Genomic DNA, 14,478 nt, shown 5'->3' with positions numbered 1-14,478 from the left:
TGTAATATATTCTGTATAAACATAATTTTACATAAAACATCAAGGAATACTTTAACCTCATTGTGTTTACTTACTGCTTCAGTAAAATCATCCACCCATGGAACAGTCTCTTAAACACAATTATTTTGATGCTGCATCAGTCAAGTAGTTAAAGTTTATTAGCATCTCCAAGTCATTTATATAGTATTTATAAGTGAACGTTACATGCAGATGAAATACATTATCAATAGTATAATCTTTCGTGAAAAGCAGGTCATTGTGATATTATTGAAAAATTAATTCACTTAAACCTGATTGTACCAGAAATGGATAAATTGCAGAAAAGGTGATTTCTTTCTTTGAATTTTTTGAAAGTTTTATTATCAGAGAAATTTTAAGTTAATTTAAGATATTTTTCAGCATCACATTCATTTGATGAATTTTGTTTATTTTTCTAGAGGTACTACTGGTTCAAGCACAAAAGTCCTGTCTTCACAGAGTTGTGCCCCTTCCCAGTGGATATTGAGAATCTGCTGCAAGATACCCTAGAGATGATACGACCTAAACTAAAGTTGTACCAAAGTTTTGAAGAAGCACAGAAGATGGTGGAGGACCTGGAGAATGAGTTTAAACCAAAACTAGGTACACATTAATTTAAATTGAGGTGTATAAATAGAAAACATTGAGCTTTAAATACTGGAAAATTCTAATTGCCGTTATATACTACTGATTATTAAAATAATTAATGAATGAATTTTAGGTTCGGATTTGGAAAACAATTTTTACACCCAACATAAGGTACAGGTGTATAAATTGTTTGTATAGGTTTGAAAAGTCTGATTCAGTGAAATGCAGAATACTCTGACTCTTTCGATGACAGAAAGTTTATGAAACTGAAATTGATGATTAAAGGAAAATTTGTATAAGCCATGAGGACATTCTAATAGCCTTAACAGTAGAAAATTTGGTAGTATATTTATTCATTCAGTTAAAAAGTATATGAACTTGTATTTTTTATTTTTAGCAAGAGTGTTTTGTAATACCACTGTAAACTTCACTGGCAACCAGAACAAATAAAGCATATATAAATAGAGAAACCTTTTGATAAAAACTGTCTAGCAGATTAGGAAGCTTGTAATAATAAAGTTATGGTTCCTTAACTCATTAACCATTGGAATTTTATGTCATTTTTGCCTGAAATGCAGGTAGGAAACATTTTATTTTTGTTGCTTATTGGACCCATAACTTTTGGGTCCTGGCCACTTTTTACTCCAAATCCCCAACTTATCCTACTTTTTGCAGAGGTTCACCTTTGTGCAATTCAGACCTGTTTGCCATAGATTTGATGCAAAAAAAGTATAAAATCCAGACACAAAATCAGATTTCGACAATGGGCGAAATTTTGGTGTAAAAATATTGGGTCTCAAAAAGTATTTTTTTTCCCTCTGCATTTTGTAATATGAATAGAAAGTCCAGATTATTTGGTATTATTGTGGAGCTACATCTATTTTCTTTTTGTAATACCACTCACTTTTGCATCTCTTAGATGACATTGACACTACAGGGCTCATAAATAGGTTACAATATACATCCTAACACACAAGGGGTTTGGGAATTTCTTGCAAATTGTCAGGGGGCCCTGAGTGGTCTAAAGTGCTCACCGTTTCGGATCACTGCCATTTCACCTCTGTCTGCGTGGGTTTGAGTCCAAGGCTTGGCTAACATGGGTACATGGGAAAGCCTGCCGGTAGCTTCTCGTGGGTCTGTGGTTCTTCCCTGGGTTTTCCAAGGTTCTTCCTCCACCAGTTATACTGGCCGCCATGTATAGCCTATCATGTGCTGAAAAATGGCGTTAAACCGTAGAACAACAACAACAGATTGTCAAGGACTGGCAAATAAGTCAAGATTTTTATAATATAAAAGTCCAGGTTGATAAAACAAAACTTGTACCTTACAGTCTTGTGAGGTACATAAAAAAAACTTTTCTTTAAATTTGTGTTTTTTATGGTACAAACAGTTATTTAATGCTACTTTGAAACCCTCTCATTACTAACTTCTTAATGACCGCTCCTGTGGCCTAGTGGTTAGAGTGTCCTCCTTGGAAGCAGGAGGTTGTGGGTTTGAACCCCGGCCAAGTCATACCAAAGACTTACAAAAATGGTACTATCAACTGCCTGGCTAGGTGCTCAGCATTAAGAGGTTAGTGTTAGGATTGGTCAGCCTGGTGTCAGGATAATGGGACTGGGTGGGACTTTATGCTTGATGTCTGCGGCATGATTCCCCAGAGCTAGACATCGCTATAAACTGCCACACTGCAGACATCATAGCAATATGACTGAAAAATTGTTAAAGCTGTGTTAAAAATCGAAATCACAACCACACACAAACGCCATAGATTTGGAACTCTCGCTCCTTGACAAATACAGTAATCGTGTGACCTCACTCTTGCATAACATCATTGGACATTATCAGACGACAAACTGATTAGGGCTGTTCCAGTAAAACATATACCCCCCGGGGGGAAGGCACTTTCAAATTCAACCAACCCACAACAGAAGCAATTTTAAAAAATTATGATCCACTGTCAGATGTGTTTTAATCGAAAAACACTGCCCCCTACAGAAGCATATTTTTTAAATATAATTTCTGGCTATGGGTTGGTGGGCGGTAGAAGCGATTTTAATATTGGGTTGGGGACAGAAGTGGTTTAAATGACAGCTGGCTGGAGGTAATATACTGAATTCTTATAGATCATATAATCTACTGCATATTTTTATTTGTATGCATTCATTATAATCAATCTTTTGTCCTTTTGTTTGTTTATCTGTCAGCCAAGTATGTCTCTGATACTGTGAAATCACAAATTTTCATGGTGGCTTATTATTTGTAGATGTCATTAATCAGTCCCTTAATACCTACTAATTTAACATCCATGAATACAGATTTTATAATAAATATTTCTATTCTAATACAGAATCATGAATTTGTATCCTTACTAAACTGTGTTTTCGAAAGTGATCACTGTCTTGCTATTTTTCTTTGTTCTCAGGCATGCTGTTTTTGATTAGAAAAATAGTTAATCTTGTATTGCTTTAAATGTGTGGTCAGATTTTATGATTCCTTGTTATTATTTTTTTCAATAAATATTTTGGTAAACTTAAAATACATGATTTGTCAGAAATGCACTTTTAAAGTTAAAAGTTTAATAAAAATTGCAAACTTAAAATACATGATTTGTCAGAGAAAAAAACCCATTGATGCCTGTGGAAGTGATGTTGTATTATTTCTGTCTACTTTTACACTATATCATTTCTTGTAAGAACATCTTTTTCAGTTACCGATGTCTTATTTTTATGCCTTGTTGCAAGACTAATATAAAGTTATTAAAAAAATATAGCAAGTCAAACATTTTTATATCGTAAGTTAGATTTTTTAAAAATGGATGAAAGTCAAGGAATCATTTTTCCCAGAGTACTCATAAAATCAATGCCATTGCAGTTAAATGTATTGTCAACAGCATCATCATCATCACTGATGGCCTAGCAGTAACATTCTGCACTTTCAATCCAGTTGTCACAGGTTCTGTCTCCCACTTCTAGTCTTTCATATGAGACTTATACCTATGGCCTGAGGGGCTTTCAAGGCAGAGTGGTTTAAGATGCTTGTCTTGTGATACAGATCTGAGGGGCTTCCATGGCAGTGGTACAAGATGATTGTCATGTGATTACTTGGCTCTAATGTGCTAATAAGAATGTTGCCAGTTACTTGTGGAAGGTCAGTGGTTCTACATAAGTGGTGTTTGGTGTCTCAAAAGGACTTGGATTTTCTTCAGCAAGAAAACTGGCTGCCATATATAGATTCTCTTCATCTGAAAATGGTGTAAAGGCCATAATGATCTACCAAAACCCGAAATCTCATGTCTAAATGACTTCGGCTGTTGGAGATAAATGTCAAATCAACAGAGGCTCCATGAGCCCAAGTGTAAAAGGTGCTTGCTTTTACATCACTTGCACATCTCACAGAGTGAATTTGTGTCACAGATCAACCAATTTCGGGGTCCTTCCTCCACCTAATATATTGTTAATAAATATTTAAAAAAACAAATCAAACCAAACTAAATCAACCAACTAATCAACTGTGGCAACAGCAGCAAAGGTACCAGTCAATCATTTTTGCCACAGCTGTATGAGTTTATAACTTTTGACTCAAGTAATTTTTGTAGACCTTTGAATATTGTTAATTATGCCTTTCTGACAGTTACCTAAATGTCATCAGTCGGTACAAATAGATTTTTCATGGTGAGCATATGAAATGGAGAAGTCTTGAGGAATCCGACATCACACACTGCCAAAAAGTTTACATTTTAGCTCACTTAAATTTTCTCTAACAATGTTCATTGTTCCAACTAGAACTGTTATAACTTATTCAAGCTATATTCACCAATATCTGGAGATATGCATCTGTTATAAATATTTGTAACAAAGTATGAGAATGCATCAGTGTTTTTCAATGATGCATTCATTTGAATTGAGCAACGACCACAATCAGCAAACCAAGTAATAAAATTATTCATATCTCTCAGGCAGAAGTAGTGTATAATCATAATCTGCCAAAAGATTTTTCAATTTTTAAATTTACCTAAATATTTTTCCAACCATATTGATTCTGTGGACATATCACCAGAATGGACAGAAGCAGACCAGAAGGTTAAAATCGATTTGATACAGCTTTTAAGTAGCTAAAAATTCATATTGGTTTAGTTAACTGTACACCCTTTATTGTCTTCCTTTTGATGAAATTTCTTACTGAAGCTAAGAAAATAACGTTGCACACATAAAAGAGGCACACTTCTACTCATTATTGCTTTTATTATACTTCTCCATTCCAACCTGTTCTTATGATCTTGTACCCCCACATCCTGTTTGTGATATGTATCTAAATTTCTCACTTACTTTTCCTACTACTATACAAATGTTCTGTGAATATGCATGTCAGTGTGAAACGCAACAGGGAGACTAAATCCAAGATTGAAAACCTCTACATTTCTGGATGTATTCTGCTTGGATTCCATATTTCTGCACAAAACTCAAGAGTTCATGACTCCCTCTACTAATTCAGTTCCCACTGTAAACCTGTGCAAACACCATGATATTAAAATTCAGTAATTTAAAATTTTGAGTGCTCATGATCATGTATCAGTATAGACACATCTATGATGACAGCTTTTGTGAAAAGAAAACCATAACAGCCGCATCGTTTTCTGGATCTATACAAATTTGAAATGTGTGCTTTCAATACAGCACCAAAGAGTCGGCTGCTGATTTCAGTAATGAGTCGTCCAAACTCATGTTTGTAAAGGGGCGGAAATTATGTTAATAAAACAATGTCCCTCACTTTTGTCAGTTACAAGCAAGACAAGCTCTCAAAAAATTGTTTTTACTAAAATCTTACTTTCATTATCAACTAATCAGGGACAGTCAAACCCATATATACTCTATTTTATCTTCACCGATTTATAGTATGGTTCCTGTTTATTTCACATCTGTTGTAATGTGAGTCCTTTAACAACTCTCAATGGTTGTAAGCCTTTTTCGACCATGCTGACTGGACGCACTGTAAGATAATGTTCAAATAACAAATACCCTGGGATAACCAGAGACAAATAAAATCGAATAGTCAAGTTATCTCCCCTGCTGGGATGCTGCCAGGATTTTAGGATTTACTCTAAGTTTTGTATGTGTGTGATCTCCAGTGAGGAAGTGGTGGGGGGAGGAATAGCCATTGTTAAATATCTCCCTAAAACTTAAATATCTGTCACTCTTTCTTACTGTTTCACTCTGTCATCTCTAGTTGTATAGCGATTATTACTGTGATGTCATTGGGCATGGTCACATGTTTGTGGTGGGGTCTTGGTTTGGATGGCAGAAAGACCATAGGCTTGCTCCATATTTGACAGCGAATTACGATGTTGTCAAAAGAATTAAAAAATTTCTAACTATTCAGTTGGACTCGGATACTTGATTCACAGTCAATGAACAGGTTCTAAAATTAATATGTTTATTTTGGAGCTTTGTTCCTCCATCACATTCAAGATTTGGATATATCAAAGGTGAGATTAGACAGTTGCATCCTAAACTACTATCGTGGCTACTTCAAATGTTATTTAATGTGAGACTTTAATGCAAGAACTCGTAGCTTCAGTGATTTTTGGGTTAAAAAAATTCATTTCTTCTCAAACAACTCAATTTGGTGCAGATTACATTGTTTTTTAATGATACTGTGAGAATTCTTGATGTGTAAAAATTGTGCAAGAAATGAAAATCAGATCAGAAAATTACTACCATTGGGAAAATACTGATAGGAATATACAGAAATAATGACATTATTATTTAGGTAAAATATGTGGTGACAATACAAGTGCTAGTTCTACAACTTTGCAAAATACATATTGTACAACTATTCTGTTGTTTTTAACAACACTGTAATATGGCAATAATTTCTGCCCACTTTCTACTTGCTAATTAATAGTTTTAGATTTTACAACACTAAGCACATTTTATCTTTTGACAATAACACATCATTACAAATATTTAGATTTCAAGAAAATAGAAGTTGCCAGTAAGACTAAAGGAGATGGTTAAAAAAAAATCAAGATGAACAGATTAGTAGTGTAGTAAAGGATCCATATATCAGAATGACATCAAGTATTTTTTCATCCGTTTCATCATTAATGACATTGCTTAAAAATGTAGTGGTTGTGCAGTTTTCAGCATCTCACAGGTATGGCCCCATGGGTATTCTCTCTTGGATATCTCTGTTCCAAAAAAAAAAGTTTTGAACCAGAGGTCTCGTTAGGATTTTAAAACTAAGAGTCCATGGCTCCCATTTTGGTAAAAATATGAGTCCCACCAGCAAAAGTTGCAGTCCCCTCCCAGAAAACTATGCAAATTATAAGAACTATTGGTTGCCATAGAGTTTAATTTCTACATTCTTTATAACACTGACATAGCTGTTGTTTGTCCATCAGAGTGAGTCTGAATTATTTCGATCCAAGGAAGGTCTTATTCAAAGCAATAAGCTAGGCATCACACACTTTCTTACACTTGGCTACTGTCCCTTCCAAACAAGCCTTTGATCCTGCCGCTCAGCTATTGCAGCATTCTTTTGATGTACTCTTATAATGGTGACGACCGGGGGGGGGGGGGGGTCTTTCAGCCACTAAATTCTGTCATTGTAAATATCAGCACAGCTAACTGATCAACACATTTTCCCACCATGCAGGCAACTGAAGCAGGACTGGCAAGTCTTTGAATTTTACCGCCCACCTAAATAAAAAATAAATTGTCATCCAAATACGCATGATTATAAGCGTTTCCGAGACCTCTGTCAGTTGTCACTAACATGAACTCTGCCAAAGATTCACTTCCTTGAGTCAGTACTTTGCTGCCTCTTATGCCAGATTTTTCTCTTCAATAATGCTGTATTAGGGTTTTAAGTCCAACATTCCCATAGTCTGCTTGCTCAGACATGGGTATCTTGAATAAATATAACCGACATATTGTCCATCCAACACGTACATCGGACTCGCACTCAACATCAATTTTGGACTCAAAATCATATACTGGTATTTCCAGTGACATTTTCCCAATGGCCAATAGACAGATATACATGAAATTCATTGTCATCATAGCTATCACCAGCCAGTATTTGCAGACTGAAAATGTCGTCTGAAGACAAACCGTGTTGTGATTCAGCCATTTTGGTTTCCTGTGTGGCCCTTATGTGAAACATGCATTTGTAAAACTTCATGATGAAAGTAAGGCTAAAAACTACCATAAAATGCCTGTTCCAGGGCCCAGTGAACCAATCCAATTTAGTTTAACAGCCATTCATGTTGAACAAGAAGTATCCAGATATCTTGATGTCGCATGAAGCGCTCAGAGACAGCTGTGGCAGCGTGAATTATGTCGCGAAATGCACTTTTAAATTTAAAAGTTTAATAAAAAATTGCATACTGTGCAAAGCACATTTTTTTATATCCGCGATGTTGACATAATTTGCTGAACACATATCACTGCTTTAAAAGTATGTGAATTCATACAAATTACATTCACTCACATGTACTGGCATCATTTTCTGACCCAATGTTTTAATCGCGTTCGACCGCTAGGAGGGGGTTAGAATAGATGCGATTTTAAATATATATTCGGTTTTTTTCTTCTGACAAGCCCACCAGCGATTTCTCATTTTGTTAACACAACGCACAACAGATGTGATTTTCCTAACCAACTTTCCATCATCAGAATCAAAATAGTTTTGAAACACAACCTCCTACAGAAGTTTTTATGGAGTGCCGTCCCGGGGGGGGGGGGGGGATATATGTTTTAATGGAACAGCCCTTAACCATTTTGTTATAGTATGGCAATTTGAAGAGGATATAGATTAATGTACCATGGGGGAACAACTCTATATTATTGTGGTATTCGCCTAACTTGGATACAGTAGCACACACATATTATAATAAACATAAATTGTTGCTTCCCTATAAGAAGAAATGTTCACACTTGCACTGGTTGAATATTTCCCAAAACTGAAAGGATCCAATTATTAAATTGAACACAAAAGTGTAATAAAATTGAAATCCATGAATAACAACAGTACAAAATTATTTGCTGCCTCGCTAGGCACTCAGCATTAAAAGGTTAGTGGTTTTTTTTTCAAATATGTAACTTATATGATTTTTAAATGCAATGTAGGCAAAAAAGTATAAATATATTAAAGAATTTATTATTAAGATCATTATTATTGTTGTTGAAATATACTGATTTAAAAAAATGTCTTACTGTTCTTGTTTTCTTATTTATGTTTGATAAATAGGATCATTAGCACGTTTTATCAATTTTGGTCCATATTGGCTACCATGGGATGAAATTCCAAGTATAACCTCATAAGGACCTGTGCATCACCATCGGTATATGACCCATAATCATCAAGCATCAGATGATACAATGAGTATATTTCGTAAACAAGATCAAGTTCGACAAAAGTTTTGTATATGATGATCAGAGGAACTACATGCACTTACAAAAATGATGTTCCTTGTTTTTCAGTATAGAATTACACTAAATGTTTACATTTTTTAGGAAATTTTGCTCTGACAGATTTGTATCCTTAATAGTCACAGCTTTGCACATGTAAACAACCGATAGATTGTAGATTGTGCATGTTAAAAATTGTTTATGAAATCTTGTTTGCCATGATAATAAAGCACCCATGATAATACAGCATTGGAGTAAACAAATTAAGCATGTTTGGCAAAAGGGTACTTTCAGTAGGATTCCTTACATACGTGGGGGACCAGAGTGGTATGACACATCTGAATGACTCTTGTCCACCTAGTGTGGAGATAAAACAAAATCCTGTAATTTAAGTGAGAATTATTAATATTAATCAATTTACAGAATGTGACTAGGTTTCTTTGTTACTTTGAGCTCAAAGACATTTCTGAATTTTTGTGTGTACAACAATGCCTTTCACTTCACATCTTGTCCCACAGCTGCAGTATTGCCAATAATAGATCCAGAGGAGGCAGACACTAGTGCTGGAGAAATGGAGGATGGATTGTCTGCAATACCTGAGGCAGATGAACTAAGTAAGTATATACATGTATAATATTCAGTAAAGGATTATCTCCAGGCCTGGATCCATGCTTTTACTTGAAATCATAAATACAGTGAACAACATAACTGCTGCTCTATTTGTACATCAACATCTGGACCAATCTGTCTGCATTAGGGTGGATGCTTATACAGGATACAGTATGTGTACGGTATTCAATGTTATTTCTGGTACCTTTTCCTTTTCAAATTCAGAATGTCATGTTTTACATGCATAATAAACAGTTAAACAATTTTAGTGCTACTTGATCAGCTGTCAACAAATATTGAACCTTTGGCTAAAGCATTTGGTCTAGTCTTTGAGTCAGGACTGTGTAGTGAATGCGAATAATATATATTAACCTCTTTATCTAAAAAGAATTGTCAGAATCTGGCCAAGTCAAAATATTTTTTTTTAAAACTACACATCACCAACCTGCAGGAAGTAGAGTTATTGCACACAAATATTATGGTATTGGAAAAGGGTGAAAGGAATGTGTACATTTTGATTTAGGGTCATTGAATCACTTACATGTATTTATGTATTTGTATTTAGAAGAAAATGACAAAGCTATTTCATAGATGTATATTTCAAATGTTAAAGCCCGTCCGTACTATTTTATTTTGTGAACGTAAGAGACGTAATGATGATCACATTTTCCAGTAAAATGACTTCATGTATGTAATAAAACATTCTCTTAAATATATCATACTTTTAATGTTATGTAGGTGACCTGAGCCAGAGCCTATCTCAAACTCGTATTGGTGAGGAGGAGGATGAAACTAGTCAGGATGACTACTATGGAACCAGCCAATGCAGCCAGAGGAATGAGGTAAAGTAACACAAACACATACTCTGTCTCTCTGACTCAATATGTATATAACTAAGTATCAATTTTAATACACTTGGATAAGGATATATGCATACAAAAGTCATAATGATGAACTAAACATATCTGAAATGTTATTTTTCTATAGGATTCATTATTTGTTCATGTTTATTTACAAGTTAACAAGAGAGATCACATTTCAAGAATACATATATATATATAGGAGAAACCCCTTATATGGGTAAACCCTTTATAAGATGATAGTCAGGGTTCACAGAGTGCCATCATGCTATGAATTGTACTGTGTAACATTGAGACATGTCATTTAATTGGAGAAGATGCTAAAGAGTATCCTCAAGGCTCCACAGATAGATTTTAGGGATGGATGCAACACTGTGAGCTTCAGTGACACAGTTAAATTCATATATATTAAATGAGAATTAGTTGAAATTGTGATATTATATTTTGCAAATGAACTATTTAGGTAGATATATGTTCCAGAAAATCGGCATCTGAACAGCGTGAAAAGTTAAGTGCATGCATACTCAGCAACCAATTGCATTGTAGGCATAACAGTAAATCCATAATAATTCGATCAAAAATGTGCACAACAAATATGATTGTTCGTAATTTAACTCCAAAAATGTAACCTAAAAATAATGTAAGAAAAGACTTGAGCACAATTAAGAATCAGTATGCCCATGTACATGCATGTCAGAATCACTGAGCAATGTTGCCAGGGATTAAATTTAATCTTTTGCAAAAAACTGATGGATTTTGAATCTGCCGTAGAGCTTCATCTGTTAACCTTTTGATAATACCACCCATTTTAGTGTATCATACATGACAGAACTCGGCAGTAGGCTACCACCTCATGACGCATAAACGCAGCAACAGGGGTTAATGAGTTAAATGAGTATATGTAGTAACCTAAAAACCAGCCATGATAAGTTGAAGAGTTGTAAAATGTTGGAAGCTATGATGGATTTATATCTGTTTTTGCATTATAAGTACAAAATATGTTTGTATTTATGAATAGAATTAGTGAAGGATTTTTCAGGAGTAAATTCTGCTGTTAAAACATTCCTGTAAGACATGGACATTATCCCCATAAGACATTAATTCATTTATTTTCTTATTGTGATATTTTCATTACTAATTCAATTTTTGGGACATTTTCTTAGTATTTTGATCTGTGGCTGTACCTCTGATGAGGATAAAGGTCCTGTTTTCTTATCTTATCATTTGCATCATTCTACCTTTGATATTGAAATTACTGATGCATAGCTGACACTAAACCACTAAATCTACAAAATTTTATATTCCCCTAAGAAGAGTGAATTCACATAAAATATTTCAATAATGCATGGTCCCCTTTTAAAAGTTCACCACAAAATTTAAATTTAAATCCTCAGTGATTCAAAAACAGGTTACCCAAGGTCCTTATTCAAAACAACCTGATGAAAGTTCTTACGGGAGGTAATGCAGCTCTAACTGTAATGGATCAGAATGATAAAAGTTTACTATAAATAATTCTGTCATCATTTTTTATTTCAAATCCCCCTTTGTTGTTCTGTTCAGGAAGAGGAAGGTGTCCACAGTGAAGGAGAGAATGATGCAGGGGAAGAAGGATGGGAGAGAGCAGAGGAGGAAGAGGATATGGATGAAGATGATGAATACACAGGCTCTGCTGGAGAAGAAGATTTGGAGGATCAGGTAATTACAGCCATTACTAATATAGTGGTCACCATTGCAGGACAGCCACCTGCATACAGTTAAGTGTTGTTAATCTGACACAAATTATTGTCACTGAAGAATGTTTGGATTAAGATTTGGATTAACATGGAAAATTTTGACTGACCTCAAACTATTTTCATAAAATTGCCATAGAGATAGTTTAAAAAAGAAGCAGGACATTAGATTAACAAGATTAAAATATACATTGCATATTATTTTTTTTATTCACAAATTAAAGATGGTTTAAATTTACATGTATGCTTCCTGTAACCTAAAAGAGTGACATTATAGCTTTGTTTTCCTACTATTAAATCATACATATGACCACTAAGGAAGAGTTCAGTTGTTGTGATTGCTCAAACACTATGCTTACAAATAAGATAATATTTTAGACAAAATTACCCTTGATTTTAAAATGTTTAGCTCAGTTTGCATACTTAAGCCTTTTTGTAGTCTCTCATAAACAACAATTTTGCTGCTTTTAAAATGAAATTATTGTCATTGTTGATGATTAGATTAGTGTTTAACCTATACACACTTCTAAATGAATATACTCAAAGGGCAGCGTGGAGATTGGTGATATATATATATATATATATTATAAGTCTGTGCTCACAACTGCCGAAGACATGTAAATCTGTACTTGTGAAAATGGAAAAGAACGATTTTCTCTCCAAACTTAATGAACAATAGCTGAATATTAGACAAGCATATGTCATCTCTTGTAAATTAGCACAAGTTTATTACTGCTACTCCTAAACTACTTAAAGGATTGCCATACAATTGTAATGATCTAATTGATCCTAAATGAAAATGGTGCTGCTTAGACATTCAGTATGGCTGCCACAGTGGCCATCTTGAAGAAACCTTATTATTGTTACAGAAAATCATATTGATAATTGGTTTATTTGCTGCAATACTATTTTTTTTAAGGTCAAGTTGGTTCAAAAAAAAAATGGTACCACTAAGACAGTGGCTATCTTGAAAATCTTGTCACTACTCCTTCTTAATGGGAAATTATATTCATATAAAAATTTCAACAGAAGACTTATGATGCCTAGTTAGTCCTAAAAATGGTGCTGCTTGAACAACCAGTACATCCACCACATTGGTCATTGGGAAAATCTTGTTATTGCTAACCCTCATGGCTGCAAAGTTGTATCAACATGGGGCACTGACACTGGGGGACTTCTTTTGAAGTGAAACAGATCTTATAAACCAAATCCATAATTCTCGCTGTCTCTCTCCACTCTCTCTCTCTCTCTATATATATGAAAATGAGAAATTTAATGAAATTTAATCTCTCTCTCTCTCTCCATATATATATATATATATATATATATATATATATATATATATATCTGTAACAGAGAGCGCTTTAGACCACAGAGTAGCTCTGTGGTCTAAAGCCTTCTCAGATATATATATATATATGGAGAGAGATTAAAGATCATTATATATATATATATATATATATATAGAGAGAGAGAGAGAGAGAGAGAGAGAGAGAGAGACAGACACACACACACACAGATATTTCACTTAAAATTGTATGTAACATATCTTATAAAGAATAAGAGATTCATGGATTCCTGGCTTTTCTTTTCTGCCAGCAGATCGTCAGTCTCTTTTATGGCCTCTTTGTTTTCTCTTGCGTTATACCTGTGTGTTTTTATTTTATTTTTATTTTTCAAGAGACAATATCGTCATATTATTATCTATTAAATTGTAGGTAAATGTGTTGACTGGTGGACCAAAGCATGTCAAGTGCCAGGAAGATGAGGACTTCATGACATCCTTTGACAAGATGATTGAAGACACAATTAAAGTAAGTTCTTGGAACAACATTATACTACAGCAAGTTTCAAATATTTCAAATATGTCTGCTCATTCTCTGCAGACTAAACATTTGTCTGATGAGGAAGCCATTGTTTTGATAAAGGAGTATCATGTGAATCAATTAGCAAAAATATCTTATCTTGCTTGTACTGACTATACTCCAATCACATTGTCACTGTGACTCAAAGGTGTCTGTATGTCAGATTAAAAAACAAGGCAGCTTTTATGATTAGGGTAGGGGGCCCCGAGTAGCCGAGTGGTCTACAACGCTGTCAGTTACGGATTACTGCCATCTCACCTCTGTGTGGGTTCGAGTCTCGGATTCAGCCAATGTGGGTATGTGAGAAAGCTTGCCAGTAGCTTCTCATGGGTCAGTGGTTCTTTCTGGGGTTTTCCCGGATTCTTCCTCCACCATTAATACTGGCCGCCATGTATAG

The 14,478-nt window shown here is 34.6% G+C and overlaps 1 protein-coding gene across 2 annotated transcripts in view; it reads left to right on the top strand.

Moving 5' to 3' along the window:
* Positions 1-14,478, top strand: part of LOC149789052 (regulator of nonsense transcripts 2-like) — a 137,299-nt gene that overhangs the window by 93,007 nt on the left and 29,814 nt on the right. For both annotated transcript variants that reach the window (XM_089975239.1, XM_089975238.1), the window contains 5 exons: positions 438-621; positions 9,536-9,631; positions 10,365-10,468; positions 12,047-12,181; positions 13,935-14,030. In XM_089975239.1, coding sequence (XP_089831365.1) covers positions 438-621; positions 9,536-9,631; positions 10,365-10,468; positions 12,047-12,181; positions 13,935-14,030 — 615 coding nt within the window. The remainder of the gene's footprint in view (positions 1-437; positions 622-9,535; positions 9,632-10,364; positions 10,469-12,046; positions 12,182-13,934; positions 14,031-14,478) is intronic.

Source organism: Sinohyriopsis cumingii, chromosome 11 (genome assembly GCF_028554795.1).
Source record: "Sinohyriopsis cumingii isolate HCF-2022 chromosome 11, ASM2855479v2, whole genome shotgun sequence".
NCBI classification, from domain to species: domain Eukaryota; kingdom Metazoa; phylum Mollusca; class Bivalvia; order Unionida; family Unionidae; genus Sinohyriopsis; species Sinohyriopsis cumingii.
Note: the sequence above shows the minus strand (reverse complement) of the source record. Positions and strands in the feature narration are given on the sequence as shown.